Source organism: Solea senegalensis, unplaced genomic scaffold (assembly GCF_019176455.1).
Source record: "Solea senegalensis isolate Sse05_10M unplaced genomic scaffold, IFAPA_SoseM_1 scf7180000012418, whole genome shotgun sequence".
In the NCBI taxonomy this organism is placed as follows: domain Eukaryota; kingdom Metazoa; phylum Chordata; class Actinopteri; order Pleuronectiformes; family Soleidae; genus Solea; species Solea senegalensis.
This window is the reverse complement of record NW_025320628.1, coordinates 88,518-110,929: the sequence shown is the minus strand read 5'-3', so window position 1 is coordinate 110,929 and position 22,412 is coordinate 88,518. Positions and strand designations below refer to the sequence as shown.

Here is a 22,412-nt window from a genome sequence, read left to right as displayed (position 1 = left end):
TGGTTGTTTTTGTCCACAGCTGGAGCTGTTTTCCCCCTCAATGACAACAAAGGCAGTGATGATGGAGTGGATCGCAACTTTGCAATAATTGGAGGTAGATCCTTTGATAATTGCTTTTCATCCACAGGTTGGTCAAATTAGGGATCTTTGTTCATTGGATCTTGTTGTTCCTAAAATTCAAACTGAATTTGGAAAAAAAGAAAGCAAGTGAGTTCAAAGCTCTGGGGCCTCATGTATAAACCGTGCGTACGCACAAAAAGATGGCGTACACTGCGCAAACTCTTAGACACTTAAAACTACACACTTAACTTAAACACAAGGTGAACATGCCTGCATGTTTAGAAAATAAAACAGCAAGAGACGGCATCAACATGCCTGGATGGTTCGATAATAAAACACTGCGCCAACACGACTGGTTAGAAAAAAAAAAAATTTGCCTACCAGAAAAGTCATTGGTCGCTATCTTCATCTTCTTCTTGCGCACTAAAGCCACTGAAGTCTTCATCTTCAGCGCATAATCTTTCCCCGTGTCAGTCTCACTTTTGCGTTTACTGCTAGAGAGTGCCCCCCAGTGGCCGTTAGCCAGTAAAAATCTATAAATTAGCCGCACTGTTGTATAGGCCGCAGGGTTCAAAGTGTGGGAAAAAAGTAGCGGCTTATAGGCCGAAATTTACGGTACTTACTTTGAGCATATTACAGAAATTAATTTTCCACAGATTAATATTTTCTTTATGTAACACAGCGATGTAAATAGACACACAGCTGCTGACATGAACACATGAACACACGTCAGTCTATAATGTTTTAAACGCTCCAAAATAAAGTTACCAACTCATTTGTTGTAAGAAAATGGGACTTGAATAGTGAGTAGAACATTTTCTTTATCAGATTTTAATCCATACGATAACGAAATAACTACAAAAAAGTTTAATCAGAAGAGAAAGGCGATGCCGGTGCGCACTCGTCGGAACACCGGCATCTTCTTCCTCCCTCTTCCTCCCTCCACAGCTTCCACAACACAATCAGTGACAGTAATGAATGGTTACATGGATTAACTCAGTGAACTCTGTCTGTTTATTCTGTGTGTAATGTGTGTAGATGATGACGTGTGACACTTTGTTGATTGTTGAAATGATAACTAATCAGTCGTGTCTAAACATTCATGTAAAAAATCATGCACAGGATCAACTATCAATGCACAGCCAGTGTTTTTAGATTCAAATGTTTATTCTATAGAATAAACTGTATACTGTCACCGATAGAGGTAACACATTAAAACATGTATGTGTCTGATAAGAACTAATAAAATGAACGATAACATAAAATGTTTATTGTCTAAGAATAAGCACAAAAGAATAAGAATAAGCTAAAATGAAAATAACTACTAAGAAAGTAATATAACTTCATTTTATCTAAAATCCCTGAACCTGCCATAAATTGTTTAGTCCAGGGTGTGACCTCTGTGATGGACTAGTGACCTCTGTGCAGGGTGTGACCTCTGCTGCATCACATTTACTTCAGCTCATGCTCATTGTGCTTTTTTCCAGGTATCATCTCCATTGTGATCTTCATCGTCCTCTGCATCATGGTGTTTGTCATCCGCCACATGTTCCGTCACAAAGGCTCCTACCACACCAACGAAGCCAAGGGGGCGGAGTCTGCAGACTGCGCTGACGCCGCAATCATCGTCAACGATCCGGCCTTCACCGAAACCATCGAAGAGAGCAAGAAGGAGTGGTTCATCTGAAGCCGACACCTTTAGGACGGACTGTATGTAGTTTTCTAAGCATAGGGAGTAGTAGCAACATGAGGCGAGGTGACCCCCTCTTGTGGAAGCCTTGAAGTGCCGAGCAGTTCATTTCATTTATGGTCACAGGTTGGCATGAACAGTGAGCGTGTGCAAGGGCGGAGCGCGGCCTGGCCGAGCCCATGTGGCCGTGCTTTTAACTTGATTTACGATGGACATGGTGACAGGTTTGCAGGATGTAGAGGACGACAGTGCCATGAAGTAAAAGACTGAATGTGTTCATTAGCTTTTATTTATTTATTTATTTGTTAAATATGATTTTTGTAATTTATTTCTTTATTAATTTGAGTCATATATTTTTTCACAAGATCTGTCTGCCTTTGTGCGATGTGCTGAAATGTCAGACTTAGACCTCTGCAGAGGAGGTTGTGTTTTCAGTGCCGTCTGTCTGTCTGGTAGCAAGATCACATAAAAACTATAGAACTTTTGTGGAAGGTGGGGCATGATCCAAGGAAGAATCCTTGAAAAAAAAGAAGGATACAGGATTTGATTTGATATTTCTGTCAAATGTCTTTATGCATGTGCTCTCACAGCACTTTACAGTGGAATATTACTCCCATTGTTTCCAATAAACCTCCACATCTGTAGCAAGTCCTCATTCATTTATTGCATTTTCCATATTTTATATTGCATTTGTCATCATTTTGACTGTTAAGGCTTGGTTTTAGTTTAGGTTAAGGGTTAGGGGTTAACCCTTTAGTTGTGATGGTTAAGGTTTGGAAATGCTTGTGAGTGTCTGCTGTACAAGAATGTGTGTGTTTTTGTGTTTCTTACCTCTTTTGACCATTTTTCTGTCAAAAGCACTGACCAGTAGTCCTAATGGAGACCAAAACCTGTCCTAATGAGGCAGAACCTCATTTATGTGAGGAACTGCTTAAGTTAAGGGCTACTGTGGTGAAGGTCCCCACAACGTAAATGACTACGTTTTAAGGTGAAGATATGTTTTAAGGTTAGGTTGAGGTTAGGGTCAGGGTTTGGGTTAGGCCAGTAGTAATTGTGGTTAAGGTTAGTTAGAGTAAGTCTCCAGCAAATGAATGTAAGTCAATGCAATGTCCTCTCAAGTCATGAATGTCCAACATGTGTGTGTGTGTGTGTGTGTGCATCCTAGTGACTAATAAGACCTGAAGGAAAAAAAGGAAACAAAATACTCTTATGTTTTTGCATCCACATATCTGACCGTGTGTCCTTATGATTTTTTTTTTACTTTTTGCTGGAGAGGGTTCAGGTTTTATTTTAGATACTTTTTAATCCCCTTAGGGAAATTATTCTCTGCATTTTGACCCATCCTAGAATTAGGAACAGTGGGCTGCCACACTGAGTAGCGCCCGGGGAGCAATGGGGGTTGGGTACCTTGCTCAGGGGTACTCCAGCCCTTTTGACCTGGTGGGGACTTGAACTGGCAACCTTCTGGTTACAAGCCAAGTTAAGGTTTTGAAGACTGAGCTGAGTCCTGTCAGTCCACAAGAGTTTGATTCACTGCTTAGGTCCAATCCAGATATCACATTATTATACCAGTAGTAGTAATAGTATCATTTTTACTTGGAATGTCAATGACAAAGATAGGTTGGGGATACATTTAGGGGAACACAAAGATAGGGATTGTATTTACACTGAAGGACCAGCTTTCATTGTCTTTCTAAAATGACCCATATCTGAAACCTGCATTTACACCAGTGGCTACTCATGTGAAAATGAGTCCACTGGTTTGAGCCTTTGTCCTCCGTTGCACTGGTTGAAGGAGAGTGTGTTCATTTATTGTACATTCTATTTTATTTTGTCACTATCTTATTTTTAAGGAAGCAGTGTGACATTGACAGTGAAATATTTGATCTGCACACAAATGCACATATCTGATTTAATTCCACTGAATCTGATCTGACACCATGTGCTTTTTTGCCCGCTCACACCGTCGTCATGACTCCTATGATGATTTTTGCCACATGGGAGGCAAAGATCACAACTTGCACCATGCAGTGTAAATGCAGCCTCAGTTTATTGCTCTGGCTTCAAAGCTGAGGATAGAGGGTTTGGCATTTGAACACAAGAACAAGACAAATCCACTGTCATGGCACAAACTCATACAGGGTGGCCATTAAATTAAATGTGCTTTGCAGAAATTAAATACTGAAAGTACATGTTAATAACATAATAACATTGTTGACACAGCCAAGCAGCACAATCCCGAAAAACAAGACTAAAATAAGTATGTTTACGTCTTAAGGACAGAGGTGCAAACCAAACACACATTTACACATGGCTGCTTTTCTTCTCAAGTATCAGAAGATCTGAGTTCAACACAATTGGATCAAAATGACTTGATAATGGTCAACACTAATAATGTAATAATAAACTCACTCACTCATTCATCATTCTCCTGCTTTATCCTCCCCATGAGGGTTGCAGGGGTGCTGGTGCCAATCCCAGACATAGGGTGAGGTGGGGGTCACATCCTGGACAGGTCACCTGTCCATCACAGGGACACAGAGACAACAACTGTCCACTGTCACACTGACGGTCAATTTAGAGTGAAACGTATTGTTCATAAAGATCAAAAAAGAAACCATAAAGAAAACAACACTCCGAACTTATGATCAAAAGAGATTGTCTAAATATATAACTTGACGTGTCACAGCTCAGTGGACTGCAAGGACTCACACTGCTTCACAACGTTTCTTATCGACCTTGTTTGACGCGAGATGAAAACGTATAAAACCTGTGGCTGAATATTCCTGACTTCTGATTGTACTGCCTCTGTATTGTTTGGACTGCGCTGCTCTGTAACGGCATGCTGTTTGGACCCTGAATGACACAGTTGTTTTGATAAAGCCTCCCGAGCAGCACGTTGCTTTTTTTCTTCATGTTCTGTGTATAAAACGTTGCCTCGCTATTGTTTTTAACACTGGCTTCTCAGTCTTTTGTGCTTTTCTCATTGACCCAGAATTGAGAGCATGTAATTGTTCGGCCTCTCTGCAGCGGCTCCATGTGGCTTTGAAAAAACTACAAGATACTTAGTTTAGTTAGGAGTTGCTGTCTGATTTAGAGCGAGCACAAGGTGATAAATGAACGTGTTTTCATATTTAATCAGCTACAATAATGACATGTTACTTCCTGCAGTATGTCCAGGTCAACTGTGACATTATCAAAAAACTTTTGTTTGAAATATGGAACGACTTCAATGAAGTCACGTGTACATGAAGAACAACGCTTTAGGAGTCATGTCCATCTTTGGATCCACATAAACTGCAAATATCGTTTCATTTATTTACATTTTAATGTGTTAATGTTCCACAATGGAAGGACTTATATACAGTGAAAATACTTTGGAAACAAAATGAACAATTATGGTAACTCTTATTCATTATATCCACAGTTAAAAGTCATAATCGTGTTCACCATTAATTTTATAAACTTTGAATAAATTCATTAAACATTCAACAACAGGTATGGTTGCGTGAACACACTCAGTCGCTCCCTCATAACCATGACTGCAGCCAGAGTCAGAGCCTCAGTCAAACAGCCAATCAGAGAACAGTCACGTTTGGCCGTCCTCTTCCTCGTGTCTCGTGAGACGAGGCGAGAATGAGATTGTTCACTTTCAACGAGCCAGGTCTATTTACCCTAAAAAATGATGATCACAAACACAACAGGCTCTAAAAAAAATGTATTGGTTCAAATTTAAAACATAGAAGAATGATAAAAATAGATAAAAAATAGATAAAAAAAGGTAAAACTCTCTTTTTAAGTCTTAGCTTATCCCAACACATTCATAAAAACATGGGCCGTCGCTCACTTAGACATGTGATCATCAGATTCACTGTGACGAAAGAAGAAGAAATCCTGACACGGTGGTCACTGACTGTCTGATCCAATCAAGCTGCCAAAGTAAGCGGTCACGGTCTTCAGCTTGTTGTTGAGAAGGTTCTGCTCCACCTCCACCTTCCCTCCTGCACCAGCCAGAGAGGCGATCTGAGCAGACACACACACACACAGACGTACTTGATATAAAGGTCATCGTTCATTTAACTCAACTGTAAAATGTGAAGAATCTCATATGCATTTCCCTCACAGATGTGGGTACATTTAAAACAGAAATAAACAGACGTTCCAATGGTATCACGTAAAGGAAGACTCATCTTCAGTTTCTTCTTGGTTTTGTCTGTTTTCCCTCATTTTAAGGAACGGTTCAGTCTGAAAGTAGCTGTAGAATGACAAGCTTGGTGTCATTATTCTAGCTAAGCAAGATCTGTTTATCCCATCGGCAGATTCTTTTTCTTAAAACAAGAAAAAACAAATAAATTTCAAACATATTTAGCTTAATGCTGGTAGGGCTGTTTTTACAGTGTAGATCCTTATAAACAGCCTGATGCTTCTGGAAGTCGGAGCTGGGAATGAGTTCACTGCATTCCAGAGAGAAATGGGGAAAAAACACGAATACAAACTCAGTCACCCGGGCTAGACTGATAACAACACTACAAACAGTGTGGGACAGTGTGGAACCACTTTCAGAATCACCTGTTTATACGTACTAGGCAAAAGTCTTGTTTTATGGAGGCAACCATCTTGTCGCGCCATGTCAATATCAAACACCTTTAATACTTAGGACATGAAATCAGGAAGGACGCGCACACACAGACCTGATCCATGTCAGCGTTGCGAGGAAGGAAGTACACGATGTTGTGTGATATCAGTTTGGCCAGACGAAAAATCTGAAACGTGTCAACAGTTAAGGGAAAAAGTGTTGTTTTCATGAGCACAGAATGAGCCTTTTATACGGATCAGGAGCGGGTTCACTTCTACACAGAGGCAGCCATTTTGGACCGCCATGTTTTTAGAGTGGGATCGAGCTGACACAAGTTATTTTTGATAAAAAACTTTGTTTACACACTGAAAGTGAAGAAGAAGAAGAAACAAAGAGAAAGCTAGCTCGGCCTACATGAAGGAAGGAACTTTTGCTGTTTGAAGCAAAACATCAACCAATTCATATACAACAGTAAATATAAGCCAATAGCGAGCAGCACCTTCAAAAGTGTTTCATTACGACAAATAATATTTTATTACAATTTTAAGCTATACAGAACCTTCAACATCTTAAAAAGTGGTTACTGACATGCCATCATTTTACAATAAAGGTTTATTTTTAAGGTTTATTGTAACGGTAATTACTGTTGTAAGTTTATTTGTCTGAATAAAGTTAAAAAAAATCAATCAATCAGTTCTAAACTTCTGTTACACCCGCGCTGCAGCTGGATACTACTGTGTTTTTAATCACAGGACAACAAACAAACTAAACTGCAGTGGAGTTTTGATGCTGACTGGAGACGACGCAGGTTCACAGCACATTATTTTAAACATTTCTCTCTGAAGCAACAGGTGTTTATGTCGTTGTGACAGCACGACAAGTTGAAAACACATACTTTATCATACTTCTACATGAAAGGATATCCATCAGGCTCCATCATGGTCCTGATGTCAAACACGTCAGCAGTCAGATAGTCTGGTCCCCCCCATGGAGGAGACAGGAAGACCACATCACCACGGAGACGGGGCGCCAGCTGAAGGAAGTCACCTTGCAGGAAGTCGATGAGATGATCCACGCCGTAAACTGCAGCGTTGTGCCGCGCGAGGTTCAGACGCACGGGGTCGATGTCAACGGCTAGGACTGAGAGGAAGATTGAAGGAGCTGTCAGTCAAACAGTGTAGTGTGGGGCTGCAACTATGAATCCGCCATCAACGTATTTCTACATTTATCACAAACTATTACCGTGAACAAAGTTTTCTGATTTTTCAGCTTCTTAAAGGTGATTATTTTTTGGTTTCTTTGCTCCATATAACAAAGAAATCAACTGAAGATTCTTGGTTTGTGGACAAAACAAGACATTTGAGAACATTTTCAACATTTTATGGACCAAACCCAAATCAATTCATTGAGAAAATAATGGACTCTAATTGTAATAAACACTTTTCAAATCTCCTTTGATTGGTTTTTGCACTTGTTCCATGTCTTCTCCTCATTGCATTGCTTTCTTTGCCGTTTTATGACTGTTTTAAAAGCTCCTGACTACAGTTATTTGAAATGAACTTGAGTTATTTTATATTTGATCTAATCAAAGTCAAACAGATCACATACACACACACACAGGGCTGACCTCTCTTCCCAGTGAGGGCAAACTGGATGGCATTTCCTCCGACACCACAGAAAGCGTCGATGACGAGCTGTGAGTCACAGAAGCTCTGCTTCACTCTGAGGGCGATGTGCTCAGCAATCCTCTCTGGAGTCACCGAGAACCAACCCTCTGCAACACAAATGTGTGTGTGTGTGCGTGTGCGTGTGTGGTTTTTACAGCAGCAACTCGTCACTTTTCTGAGAAAAACCTATTCTGTGTAAGTTCAGTTACACAGAATAGCTCACTGACTTCACAGGAAGTCATATGGCGTGAGTTTTTCCATACTACTACTACTACCATGGTGAAACCATTTATGGATACATGTATGTCATGTTAAAAAACTAAACTAAAGTGTGTGTTAAGTGTTTGCTTTCTATATGTATATATATATATATATATATATATATATATATATATATATATATATATATATATATATATATATATATATATATATATACATATATACATATATATGTATACATACACACACACACACACACATATATATACAAACCTATATATATGTGTATGTATATATATATATATATATATATATATATATATATATACATACACATATATACATATCTATACATAAATAGATGTGTATATATCTATATATATCCATCTATATATCTATATCTATATACATATACATACATACATACATACATACACTGGGGGACATCATGTTTGCTGACATCTTTACACATTTTAAAACCCAAATCATGATATTTTTGTGTTTAACAAGTAGGTGGCTGAAACCACATATAATACATGGGATGGAGCACATATTTACTAAGGCTCCAAAAATCCACCTTTACCAAACAGTGGAGCCGTGTTATGTTGTGTTATATTAAGGCAGTGAGGAGGTCTCACCCTTCTAGTCACTTTATTATTTTTGTAATTGCTGCTTTACACATATTTGACATATGTTAAGCGGTTTCTGTTTGTCTTGACTGTTTATAACTTGGTTATAATGTTTATAAATGTTGCTTACAGCTGGATTGAGCAGGAAGAAAATGTGCCCTGCTGCACTGTTGTGCTGACAAAACACTAAATAATAAAAACCCCACTGATATTTACTAGGTATGCCCAATATTGGACTTTTTTTAACATATACTCGGGTTTCTTTGGGCTGATAACATATAGTGATGTTACATACTGTGTATCCAAGGAGGCAGCAGCTTATTCAGCCTACTGTTTTCGTCATTAGTCACATCAGGGGATCATCCGGCACACTTTAAAGCCATAATTGGCCGATAATATCGCGCATCCCTATCCTTTACCTTGCATCGCAGTCCTGAAAAGACTGACAACTATTCCTTATGGCACTGAATAAAACACTACTGTATGATGACCACGTAGATAAAGCATTTATCATCCCAGCCAAGTATCAAAGAAATCTGATAGAGTGTTTGGTTGTTAAGGCAGTGAAATGACGTGTTGGGAGACTGACCTCTGTCCAGTTTGATCCCTTCATCAAAGCGAGAGAAGAGTCTGTAACGTTGAGCCCAGTATTTGGCCAGCTCAGGTTTAACTGCCATGTCTGCAGGGGCCTGCTGCTTCCTCCTCTGCTTCCTGGTCTTCCTCTTTCCATCTTTCACACTAAATTCTAAACACATTTGTTTGTTATTACACTGCAGTTCTGTACTGTCCCCGTCAGGGTCATGTGACACATTCTGTGCCCAGTGCTCACCGCTGTCATCTTTGGCTTCCTCACACAGGAGGAAGACAGGGATTTCTGGACACGTTATCTCTCGACCAGGCTGCTCCTGCTCCTCCTCCTCTTCATCCTCTTCCTTCCTGTCTTTATCCAGAGCGCTGCTCTGCCTCCTCTCTGCATCTGAACTGCACACAGAACTACAGCTCTTTTCTTCCACAGTCTCTTCACCTCCTCTCTCAGCACTCTCCGTCTCCTTCTGTCTCACAGACAGAAAAGCGTCCTCACATTCCTGTGATGTCCTCTCTGTTGTCTCAGTCTGGTCACATGGACTCACTTGTGTCTCTGCCTGACTCTTTCTGAGGAAGTCTTGGACCTGTGAAGGAAACACACTTCACTTGTTAGTCGTGACGAGTGACCCATAAGGTTTGTATGTAGTGCATGTAGCTCTTTTCTAGTGTTGACGACACACAACACAACTTTGTGCAGTGCCATCGTTTGAGGTTGCCAGGAGTGATTGAGGTTATGTGTCTTTCTCCAGGACACAGATGAATGTAGACGTGAGGAGAATGATCGGGATTCACAGATAAATCGTGGCCTTTTTCTGTGTCACCAAAGACATTTGCAGAAAGTTTCCAACCCTTTAAAGCAGCTGTAGGTAAGACATGTATTGTACTAATCACCTCTGTGATCAATTCATCTGTCTTTCTTTTATCTATGAAAATTATCTCGTTTTTAAGATCTCTTTGTGATATGAAGCCCTGAAACCAGAAAATATTCACATTTAAGAAGCTGAAAAAAAACTGATTATCAAAGTACTTTGATTTATAGAGTCATTGTTTCAGCCTTGGTATTAAGTCATATAATGATTATGGAAACACTACTTTCAATGGTACCAGAGACCAGATGCGTTTGATGAAAAAATCAATACTTTAGTTTACACATGTATTATATAATAATTACTGTGAGTAAAAGACTGGAAAAAAAGATCTCCTGAGACCCTTTGGTGGGTCCTGAGCCAGCATCTGGGAATGGCTGCTCTAGGACAAACAAGGCTGTTATATGTATAATGATAGAATGTATAGATACGAAGAGCCACCAGGAGGAGCCGGAAAACATCCACAGTAAACGTGAACCTGAATTCTACTGAGCTGCACTGATATCACACAACACAGTCAAATATGACTCCTTCATCTGTAACCACTCTGCCAGACAGAGTGTCAAACCACAACAGGGAAGTACCTTGACGAGAGTGGAGCAAGCAGGTGAGTGTGTGTCCTCTGAGAAGTGGGTGTGTTTGTCGATCTTGTGAGTGAGTCTCTTTGTCCACCTCTGACGCTTTGGTCCAGCACTGTCTTTAAAGCTCAACACACTGTCGAACCTGGATACACATGCAAGGACACACATGTTTACATGTTGTATTTAGTACTGATGTTGCTAATCTCAAGCTGTCCCAGTCAAAAAAACACAGAAATGTGTAAATGTCAAGTATCCAGTTTGAATTCATCTTTATTCTGTTGATATTGTGCATATATACACTTTGACCATTAGGAATCCAAATATATACAGTACTGTGCAGAAGTCTTAGGCCACCATTAGATTTGTTGTATTAGCAATGCTATAACGACAATAGAGGATAATTATTTCTATTTCACTTTACTGGCACACATACAGAAAATATCTATGCAGTTTTTTGTTGTTGTTTTTTTTTGTTAAAAAAAAAAACATTCTCTACAGGTGTCAAGTATTTAGCGTGATCTACCCTTACACTTGAACAATAACACAGCTCTGTTAATACTGGAGTGGAACCTTAATTAATGTTACTGGTAAATCCTGTTTTTGTCCAACTATTTAATTTAAAGAAATATCTGCTGTAAAAAACGTCTATTAAGCCAGGTTTATTGAAGACATGCTTTGAGCATTACATACACATGTTGCATGAGTCAACTCATTGACGCTAATATATAAGACCAGCTTTAAGTCGCATCATTTCATTCCAAATTCCAATGATCACAGAATTTGACAGACAGAAAAAAACAACAAAGCTGGTGGTGCCTGAAACTTTTGCACAGTACTTCATATACAAATGGAGATGGAATGATGATCAGACTCACATGGGCTCTGGATTGCGTTTGAGTCCCAGTTTATGCCAAGCTTCCTCAGGCGTCAGATGAGGAGTCTCCTCCACATCCAGCTCATGACTGAACACACAACACTGAGTCAAGACTAAACCAGGACTGCAACAATGAATCAATAATGCATTACTAAATCATTTGTCACTTATTTTCATAATCTCCACACCCCAACATGCATGAGGGGTTCTGAGTGTTTGCTCTCCCCAGTGAATATGAACATCACCTGCGTTTAATTTTAGCGTGTCCTCCTCCTGGTGGTTTGTCATCATCATCATCATCTTCTCTGTCTGACATCTTATTCGCTAAGCCTCGCTGTCTGTCATGGCTGCCAGTAGCTTGCTGGGAACCTAAGCCCAAACATGGTATCACAGATATTTAGTAAAAAAAGACTCATTCATGAGTAGATTTGCATGATCCCACATGTATTATTAATTCAAACTAGAGGTCCAAGATAAGATGCATGAATCCATGAATCACACAATATCTGTGACATGAAATTAGCGTTTTGTGGCATCAAAGTTGTGTTTTGCAACACAGGAAACATTTTCAGTAAAAAAAAGTGAAAAACTAAAATTATAAATAAGACAAATCATGAGGTCCTCAAATGACTGGGAAGATAAAGGTTCCACCTTGTGGCACATTGAAATAAATCACTAGGACTAAACCCCTAAAACACTTTTTCAGGTGTAAGTGTATATGTGTATGTAGTAATGCTATTTGTTGATCCAGGTGCAAATCTTCACAGCTGTAGTCAGAACTCGGAATGTCCGAGGTCACGGGTGCCCCGATGAGGGAGAGGCTCCTGAACTAGGAGTTCCAACTCTGAGCAACCTCATCAAACCCAGAGTGAGAATTCCAAGATCTACCAAACAAACAGCTTCTTTTACCATTAATAGCACTTCACAGTAAATCTATCATACAGTCTATCATATCACACAGTGTTATATCATTTTTAACAGTAGAAAAGTTGCTATGCTGTTGTGCGGAGAACGCCATGTATGTAAACTGTCGCTAATGTAAGAGGGAAATAGTGATGGCTGAACACAAATGTCCTGGTTGTTCAGCAAAGAATAATAATCACATTGACTGAAAGTCGATTTAGTGTTACTTCAGATTGTGTATTTGTTGCAGTTAACGTGCTGTATTGGTTGTTGTCACTAGAGGGCACTGTAACAGCAGAACAAGGTGAGATGGCGGAGCGAGAAGGAGGAGAGTGAGTGATGATTTTGGGGATGGTTGTTGATACTGAGCTGGTTTTGCATTAAGTTATGAGCCTGCAACTACACTAACAAGAGATAAAAAGACATTTCTGTTTCACATTTCTCAAGTGGAATGCAGTAAACTCAGCACTCCCAGTTCCCAAATTCAATGCAAATGAGAAGCAGCGTCACTGGTACACACTTTTATTATTTTATTATTTTATTTTAGACTCCTCTGAGATGGGCTCAGCAACATGAACTCAGAAGTCTACAGAAACATTTGTCTGCCAATTTTAAGATGAGTGGGAGATCCTTCACCATGCAGCGAGATAACGCCAAACACACAAAGGAGTTCATCACAAGGTCTTAGACTGGCCAAGTCACTGTCCACACTTAAACCCTATAGAGCTGTGTCTGACCTGCTAAAGAGGAGACTGAATGCAGTACAGCCCCAAAACAAACAACAACTGAAAGAGGCTGCAGTGAAAGCCTGGAAGAGCATCCCGGCAGAAGAATGCAAAGGTTTGGTGATGCAGTGAAAGCCTGGAAGAGCATCCCGGCAGAAGAATGCAAAGGTTTGGTGATGTCAGTGAGTCACAGGTTTGATGCACTTATTGAAATCTAAGGATATGCAACTAAATATTAAGTCTTATTCACTTTAATCCTTTTTAAGTCTGTCTGTTCCAATACTTTTGCTCACATGAAAAATGTTGCGATCCATTACAAATAATGCCATCTTCTATGTTGTGTGTCAGATCAGAATACCTGGAAGTGAAAGATGAAATGTTCATCTCGTGTCTCATATTCTTCTTTTGATATCAAACCCAAATGTGTTCATTCTACGGCAGAAATAAAGGAGTTGGCCTCACTGTTCCAATACGACAGGAGGGCACTGTAAACACAGCACATATCTGTCATTATCTGTCTCCACCTCAAACCTCAATGCTGAGTTACCCTTTAACAACAAAAGCAGTGCAGAGAGTGATTTTGATTGCAATGTGTCATAGTCAGAAGTCGACGACTCCTGAAATATTACCACTAATCTGTTCAACCACCTTTCAAGAAGGCATCTGAATGCATCTGAATTCTTATGACATCCCAAAACTATACTTTAATACTACAGAGCATGAAGAACAAATTAATTATTATTACCTGTATGTTTGGCTGTGTTCTGTGGGACGTTATGTGTGGGTTGTTTGCAATCCTTCTCATCAGACGGAGAATCAGAGCAGCAGAGCTGTTCCTCTGACTGCTCTGTGACATCAGCCACACTCGTGTGTTTCTCTGAGTCCGTCACAGAGCTTCCAACTGCTTCTAATGTGCAGCTCTGTTCAAACTGGTCTTTCAAAACCTCGATGTCATCTTCTTCTCTGTTTTGGCTCTCAGCTCCAGTCTGTCCATCATTCCATTCCACTGAGCCTCTGTCCATCACACCTGCAGCTGTTTCTCCACCAGTGTTCCCAGTACAGACAGACTGATCAGTGGTCCAGCCCTGTGCAGCCCAGTAACAGTACTGCTCCCAGTAGGAGTAGTACATGTCTGCAGCATGTTTGTCCCACTCTGCTTTACTTTCCGTGTTGTCCCATGGAGCAGTGGCTGTTGCTTGATCTTCCGCCAACAGCAGCTCCGTCTCTGGGTGTTTATTCAGCCAGCTGCTCCACAGAAGAGCTTCACCCTGTTGAGCTTCGGTGCAAACACAGCAAACAGAGAGAAAATGCAACAGCAACAGTACTGAATGGTTTGATCTGACTCATTTTCATCACTGTAACATATTAACGCTAGAGATGAGCCGATACAATACTCCGTTTCATGTCCTCCTGCTTACCCCAGTAGGTTTCCCAGCCAGTACTGTGGTTCCCTGCTACTTCTTCTTCCTCCAGTGGATCAGACTCTTCTTGCTTTTTGGCTGGAAAAAACAATCAGAGATTGCCTTCTTACAAAGAATCAATTGCAGTGGTGCTACTGATGTCTAATATCTGTGGAAGGAGGTTACAAAGCAGAAGATCATGTTGATATAAACTGCAGCTTCACAACCTAACTCACTTATAACTATGAGGACTCGGCTGCTTGGTTGAATATTCTCTAATCTCATGATAATCCTTCTGTTTAGACATATTTCTCATGTACATGAATAAGTGAAGTGATTCACCTTTGCTGTTGTCCTGCATCTGTTTGTCATCTTTCTCCTCTTCATCTGGATCTTCAGAGTAAGTGTCAGTCTTCCTCTGTGACCTCCTGCCCTGTCACATGAACAAGAACCGGCTCATTCAGCACCAGCAGACACAGGTCAAGATCAAGTTCTCTTGATTATTTTCATTCACACTTTTGTTCACACCTGCGGCCAATTTAGAATTGCCAATGCAATGCAACGATGAATCCTTTAGTTAATAAGGCTGGCCGATATGGCTTATAAATAATATCTGGGTGTTTTTAGGTACAATCCTGATATATGTGGATATAAAGCTGCACACAGGTGGTTTCTCTGGAATATCTACTCTTTATGATCTGTATTAAATGATCTTACACTTATTACTAAGATTTTCTGGTTCCTTTCCTCCATAAAACCAAGAAATCATTGAAACGAATACTTGTGAGACTTACATTTAAGAACACATAATTTTGAGGTTCGGGAAACACTCAGAGAAACTAATTGTCAGATTAATGAATTGTGAAAATAATCATTAGTTGCAGCCCTAATCTCCAATGGACCTACTAACAATCTGCATGTCTTTAGACAGAGGGAAGAAGCTATAGTATGTTCAACCCACATATACTGTGGGTAGAATGCGAACTGCACACACAAAGGACAGGATTTGAACTAGGAATCTTCTTACTGTGAGGAAATGGTGCTAAGCAGGATATTTCAGATCCAGTGAAACAGTAATAACAGCACATGCAGGTTGGACTTACTGCTCTCTTTAGGTCAGAGGAGCTGACGAAGGCTAGAGGCAGACCCATGCTGACCATCAGCTGAGCCTCTTCATCCAACACCTCCTCCTCCCCCTCCTCCTCACTGGATTCTGTAAGTATTACACATTGCTGTTACTGGTCTAGGGCACTGGTCAACAACTGGTGGCCCACAGGCCAAAACCTGCAACCAGGTTGCCAGGTAGATATTAAAAATACATTTTAATTACAATAAATTGAAATTGAAAACAAATGTAAACAATTTTAAGACACAAGTAACAGTCTGTGGCAAATTCAAGTTACTTTTTTTTAAACCAACACCTCTCTTAAATTTGCTGAATTTTTTGCCCAATGAAGATACAACTTTTTGGCCCAGTATTTAATTGACCCCATTGACGCAAAAAGCCTCTGGTGGCCTCTGCTGGTCAAATTGGCAAGTGTGGAAACACAAACAAATAGACAGACAGACACACAGAGCCACCAACAACAATACTTCACTCCCAAAGCTGTGGGGTGAAGCAAATATTGGCCCTAGGCCAAAGTTACTTGCCGACCCCTGACCTCTGGTCTACACTGTAACATGACATCTTATGGTGAAACTGCATATTGGGACAACACTCCTGAAAGTGTATTGGGACTACGGTGGCCTACAAAGGATTTTGGATTTATTATTTTTGTAATGAGCTTCCACTTCAAAATAAACTCTCTGAATGGTTTGTTGTAGAAACATGGAAGCACAAGACAGTGTGGCCTCTGTCAGTACTCGATCTGTTCCTGGAGCACAATCAGTTCTGCATGTGCGTCGTAGCAGACAATACTACTACACAGTAAAGTCCATTTAAATTTTAAAAAAATGCCAGGGTTTCTTTTGTTTTTCGTGCTCACACTGTATACTCATGTGACCATGATGCCATGACATACCACGCCTTATTGACCTCACACAGTTCTACCATGAATAAACATGGACATACACTGCTTGGCCAAAAAAAAGTCACCACCTGGATTTAACTAAGCAAATAGGTAAGAGCCTCCTATTGGATAATTACTGCATGGGCGAGTATCTTTCAGCTGACAACAAGTTATTTAACCCCAACTGATACAATGAGCAGCTTCTCATTTCTTAAACAACCATGCCGAAAAACACATCACATGGTCGTGGAAAAGATGTTACATTACAGAAACGACTAAAATTGGGTTAAGAACTGTCAAACGCATTATTAACAACTGGAAGGATAGCGGGGAACCATCATCTTTGAGGAAGAAATGTGGTTGGAGAAAATATCCTAACTGATCGTGATCGGCGATCACTTAACAACAACAGTAGAAATTAGGAAAGAAATCGTAAAAACAGCCTTTCTCATCTCTGTTCTCTTCTGTAAAGCCAAATGTATTAAAAGCGAATATCAATATGCCAATAATATTGTACATCCCTAATATTAATATGACTTCAGAATGACTTTAAAATTAAAATAGTTTGGTTTTCATGGACTTCAAATAAACATTTTATATGTACAGTACATGAGGTAATAAAGAAACACTTATGACTTGTGATCAAAAGTAACACGTGATTTTGAGATGATGACAAACAAACCGTGGACCGCAGTGTGAATCAGTGCAGAGGACAGCAGTCTGTTGTCAGAGCGGTACAGCTCCCGGTCCCTAGACACAAGAACACAACACAAATACAACATGGCATGAACATTTCCTGTCAGCATTAACCTCAACAAAACAATAGTGATTCATGATATTACTGGAACAACTGGAAGGATAATTGTAATTGACCAGATTGTAATTGATAGATTGTACATGCTTTAGTATAGTTAACATAAAACCCCTGGCAGAAATTATGGAATCACCAGTCAGCAGAAGGATGTTCATTCAGTTGTCATTCAGAAAAAAAGCAGATCATAGAAATGAAACAAAACTAAAGTAATTTAGTCTAACTTAACTTTCTGCTCACAATCACCAGAAATTGTGCACAAATCTATGGCAGAACAACAAACACTTTGTTTACATGTTGTGAATATTGCCCTGCTTATCCTCTCTCTGTTGGCATAACTGTCTTTAGGCATGTGGAAGGAGCTCATTTAGTGATTATCTGTTGCATTTCTACTGCACTGCACTGTGATCCATATTAGAAATTGAATTTCATATGACTTGTGCTGTTCCCACACAAGACAGAAACACAAGTGAAACACACAGAGTGAGAGAAAGAGAGAGAGAGAGAGAGAGAGATACTCACTGAACGAAGGCTCTGGAGCAGAGACAGTGAACGGTCTCCTCCTGCTCCTCAGCGTCTTCACAGCTCTGCTTCCTTCTGCTGAACAACAGCTCCGCCACCACCGTCACTCTGCTCCTCTCAAGCATCATGACGAGACGAGACGAGACGAGACGAGACGAGCCTCAAACACACGCTGGACAGTTCAGCACTGAACCCGGAGCAGCATGGCTGCGCTTCTTCACAACACTTCCGCAGCGACTCCTTTCAAAATAAAGGTATGGTGTTGTCGTAACAACCGCTGTGGAAATATCAGATCTCAGAGACTGAAAACCGTGATGCAAGGACTCACCCTTTTCTGCAGAAATTCAGGGTTTTTCTTTTATTATTTGACTACAATCTGGATTTAAATAAATAAATAAACGATATTGTAACGCTGGGTAATGTAGTGGGTCATTGGCTACAGTTGTGCTCCTCCTCGTTATTCTCCACCACCCAGTTACACAAAGTTCCCATTAATGTCGAAACTTTATTTTATTACACGGGCCAGCTTTGTATTACTTTAGTTTATTTTCTTTCTCTCTCTCTTTCTTTCTTTCTTTCTACGTAATCTGCGCTTTTATTTTGAAGAGTGTAACAGTTCTCTGAATGCCTCAAGGGTGTATGGCTGCATGTATTTTCCATGAGTGGAACAAAACCTGTATGGGTCTCGGTGTTTCCGCGGACTCTCAAACGCAACACTTGAGTGTGTCGCGCTCAAACCGCTCCGGGGGAAGTTGGTAGCCAGCAGGTTTGTGTGTATGTTTATTTGAGATGATGCAACATTATATTTATAGCGGTGCGTTGTTGTAATGTCTTGGCAGATGTACTGACTGTGTGACGTGAGGTTTTCTGTGGTTGGTGTCGCTGTCGTTTTATCGTCACGCTTCTTCCCTCAATTAGCTGGCGCTGTTACTTGGACCCGCTTCCTGTTTCTCATTAGTCTCTCTCAGGTCGTGAAGTCACTCTAGATATTAATGAAACCACAGATAACATGCGACAACTCTAACAGACCAGACTGGATGTCGTGACTCGTGAGTTATACTTTGAACTTCTTTCATCAAGGAGCTCTACTTAATGTCGTTGAATAAACATGGGTAGCTTTTTGTGGTGTTGTTTCAGTCACCTGTAGACGGCATCAGGTACTCTATCCTGAGGCTGACGGCAGAGCAGGATGTCAAACACTGGGAACCAGTCCTGTCTGATGGGAGCAGAGGACACGCTCTCCTTCCTGGTACGTTTTTGTTCTGCAGTTTAATGATGTGAATGGTTGAACAGTGTTGGTATCTACAGGCTTAAGTGTTTGAGCATGACACTGAACTCTAAACAGCTCCTCCTGTGTGTGTTATACTGCAGACAATCATCCTCATTTGTGAATGTAATGTAATGTGATGTAGCTGCTCAAAAATAGCACACTGAACTTTTTGTCTTACAAAAGATACTGCTATTCGTTTAGGCCATATTAGTATTAGGCCATATTCAAATGTCAAATAATGTTGAGAAATGTTGATCATTGTTTTGAACCTGAAACCTGAAAATGTTATGCTTACGTTTATCATCTGTTGCAAGATGCATTATTAAGGCTAAGTGTGACACTTTCTCTCCAGAAATTTAAAATAAAATAAAGTGATACCTCAGTTATTACCTTATTGGCTTAGTTATTACATTATCAAAGGATTTTTTTAATGCAAGGCCAATAATGTAATAACCAGCCAATAATGTAATAAGTTATTACGTTATTGGCAAAAAGTTATTACGTTATTGGCTCAACAACTTTATTACATTATTGGCAATTTATTACATTATTGGTTTTATTACATTTGCATTATTATGTTATTGGCCACCATTACATTATTGGCCGGTATTACGTTAACGGTTGCTAAAATTAAAGATTTGTTATTCATTTTTACACAAATGTGTTCAATATAAATTCAAAGATTATCAGCCTTTAAAATCAGGAAAAGTCATCACAGATACCGAATAATGATTTGATATCCAAAATCTAAGATCATATCTTGTCTTATTTCGAGATATAGATGTAATATAGAATAGAATAGAATTCAACTTTATTGGCATTGCACATGTCACAAGTACAGAGCAACGAAATGCAGTTTGCATCCATCCTGAAATGCTTTTAGCAGTGAATTACCAATGTACACTATTGAAGGATTATTACTTATTACTATTATTACTCAGAGGCACTGATGAGCCTTCTTGACCAGCTTGGAGCAGCCGATCGTCCAGGTGAGATACTCGGAGATGTGGACTCCCAGGAACTTGAAGCTGTTCACACGCTCCACCACCATCCCCTTGATGTGGATGGGTGTATGTAGCCAGACGAGCCACCTCCTCCCTGTAGGTGGCCTTATCGCTGTCTTTGATGAGGCCGATCACTGTGGTGTCATCTGCAAACTTAATGACGGTGTTGGAACCATCGACTTGTCTGCAGTCATGGGCAACGAGGGAGTAGAGGAAGGGACTCATCACACAGCCTTGTGGTACACCAGTGTTTATAGTGATGGTAGATGAACAGTGGTTATCCAGCCGGACATGTTGGGGCCAGCTGGTCAGGAAGTTTAGTACCCAGTTGCACATGAGGGGAATGATGCCTAGGTCTGAGAGTTTTGTGATGAGTTTTGAGGGGGTGACTGTGTTACATGCTGAACTAAAGTCTAAAAACAGCATACTGGTGTAAGTGGTTTTATTGTCAAGGTGTGAGAGGAGTGCAGCACTATGGAGACTGCATCCTCTGTGCTCCTGTTCTGACGGTAAGCAAATTGGCGGGGGTCCAGGGTGGAGGGGAGACAGGATTAAAGGTGTGCTAAGCTGCCTGAAGCATGTTGTGATGATGGGAGTGAGTGCTACCGAGCGGTAGTCATTGAGGTTTGATGGGTTGGAGTTTTTGGGTAACGGCACAATGGAGGTGGATTTGATGTAGGTTGGTAGGGCAGGTTGAATATGTCCATCAGCACTCCTGCCAGTTCCCCAGAATATGCTCTGAGAACACGTCCAGGGATGCCATCAGGACCCGCAGCCTTGTGGACTGTAATCCTGCTCAGTACCACTTCTACATCGGTGCGGGAGAGAGTCAGTGATTGGTGGTCTGGAGTCACATCTGCCTTGGTTGCGGTTGTTGGGTTCCCCGTCTCAAACGGGCATAAAAGTTGTTGAGCTTGTTGAGAAAGGGGACATCAGAGGAGGTGGAGGGGGGGTTGATGGTCCTGTAGTCTGTGATGATCTGGAGTACTTGCCACATACGTTGGGGGTTAGGCTCGGTGTGTGTGGTGTCCTGTTAACTCAGTAGCGTTGTCCGGGCAGCTGTTGTTTAACAATGTTTCAGTGAAAATCAGTTCAGAGTCCATAATCCGCCGGTGATGGAGAGCCGTATTTCATCCATTTTGTTTGCCAGAGAACGTTGGCGAGGAAAATGTTTGTTTACATTACATTACATGTCATTTAGCAGACGCTTTTATCCAAAGCGACTTACAATGGAATCAAGTACAATTAGCCAGGGGTGGAATCGAACTTGCGACCATGATGTCTTTGGTACACAAGGTAGGGTCTTAACCACTGAGCCACTCCACCCCATAACGTAATAATGTACGTTCTTGGTGCCGTCTGCGTGCACTTCTGCCCAGCTGGGAAGATTGAGAAGCCTCCGATGTTCTGGAGATCTCTGGGATGAGTCGAAGATTGGCGATAGGACAGCAACGCAGAGCAGTTCTGGATGAATAATCCAGTCAGGAGTAGATAGAAAACTGCCAAATAGCAGATTCTGGAGAGACGCTGAGCCTCGCGTTGTTCACGCGCCACGCCATCTTGTCTTCCAATATATCAATATATTGCCCAGCTCTGCTCACAGTACAGTTATGGCATAACATTAAAAGAAGGCAATTCAATAGTTAATCACAATTACTGGACAATTCATCTCAAGCTAAATTTCCCAAATGAAACCAAACATGTCATGTGACAGGCACTTGTCATTGAACACAGCGTTGATAGTTTTCATTCTCAGGCAAACATAGGTATTGAGCAAAGTTTCATATGAATCCAGCACCTGCAGATGTTTGAGATGTGGTGTTTTCTTGTTCCACAGGTGTGTGTGTTCCATGCATTGGAGGAATGGGCCGGTCTCGGTCAGGTGGAGGACTACCTGAGTGTGTTGGAGTACCTGCTGTGGGTCTTCACTCCTCTGGCTATTGTCTTCATCTTGCCATTTCTTATCGTCATCTTGCTTTACCTGTCTATACTCTTCCTTCACGTCTATAAGGTACGCA

General features: G+C 40.7%; 3 protein-coding genes across 10 annotated transcripts in view; 2 read left to right on the top strand and 1 right to left on the bottom strand.

The window, feature by feature from the left end:
- LOC122759821 (contactin-associated protein-like 2) overlaps positions 1–2,394 on the top strand; it is a 29,379-nt gene extending 26,985 nt beyond the window's left edge. The window contains exons 19-20 of the mRNA XM_044014827.1: positions 20–94; positions 1,548–2,394. Of these exons, the coding sequence (XP_043870762.1) occupies positions 20–94; positions 1,548–1,747 (275 nt within the window). The 3' untranslated portion in view covers positions 1,748–2,394. The remainder of the gene's footprint in view (positions 1–19; positions 95–1,547) is intronic.
- A 1,389-nt stretch (positions 2,395–3,783) lies between these two features.
- Positions 3,784–18,338, bottom strand: tgs1 (trimethylguanosine synthase 1). Of its 3 annotated transcripts, XR_006358303.1 has the most exons (16): positions 18,121–18,338; positions 17,470–17,537; positions 15,882–15,991; positions 15,121–15,211; positions 14,797–14,877; positions 14,124–14,654; positions 11,996–12,119; positions 11,752–11,874; positions 10,880–11,018; positions 9,674–10,013; positions 9,434–9,589; positions 7,954–8,100; positions 7,250–7,466; positions 6,442–6,520; positions 5,598–5,773; positions 3,784–5,425 (listed from the first exon to the last, which is right to left on the bottom strand). XR_006358303.1 is itself a non-coding variant. In XM_044014830.1 (15 exons), the coding sequence occupies exons 1-15, from the start codon at positions 18,246–18,248 to the stop codon at positions 5,657–5,659; spliced, it is 2,451 nt and encodes an 816-aa protein (XP_043870765.1). In that variant the 5' UTR covers positions 18,249–18,338; the 3' UTR covers positions 3,784–5,656. The 3 variants fall into 3 exon arrangements, 2 of the variants coding, with proteins under 2 accessions (XP_043870765.1, XP_043870766.1); XM_044014830.1 differs by having other exon boundaries at positions 3,784–5,773; XM_044014831.1 differs by having other exon boundaries at positions 3,784–5,773; positions 11,752–11,838.
- Positions 18,339–18,778: 440 nt separating this feature from the next.
- The window catches only part of tmem68 (transmembrane protein 68), a 51,650-nt gene continuing 48,016 nt past the window's right edge, over positions 18,779–22,412 (top strand). For 2 of the 6 annotated variants that reach the window (XM_044014824.1, XM_044014825.1), the window contains exons 1-3: positions 18,901–19,169; positions 19,258–19,369; positions 22,232–22,405. In XM_044014824.1, coding sequence (XP_043870759.1) covers positions 19,310–19,369; positions 22,232–22,405 — 234 coding nt within the window. In that variant the 5' untranslated portion in view covers positions 18,901–19,169; positions 19,258–19,309. The other 4 variants (XM_044014821.1, XM_044014822.1, XM_044014823.1 and 1 more) reach the window with 4 other exon arrangements.

Bases quoted from the DNA above. Each gene is read 5' to 3' on its own strand.
- tgs1 (XM_044014830.1), bottom strand. From the start codon at position 18,248: ATGATGCTTGAGAGGAGCAGAGTGACGGTGGTGGCGGAGCTGTTGTTC. The intron at 17,538-18,120 runs GTGAGTATCTCT...TCTTGTGTCTAG, and splicing joins TGCTCCAGAGCCTTCGTTCA to GGACCGGGAGCTGTACCGCT. The intron at 11,019-11,751 runs GTGAGTCTGATC...ATGTGTATCCAG, and splicing joins AAACGCAATCCAGAGCCCAT to GTTCGACAGTGTGTTGAGCT.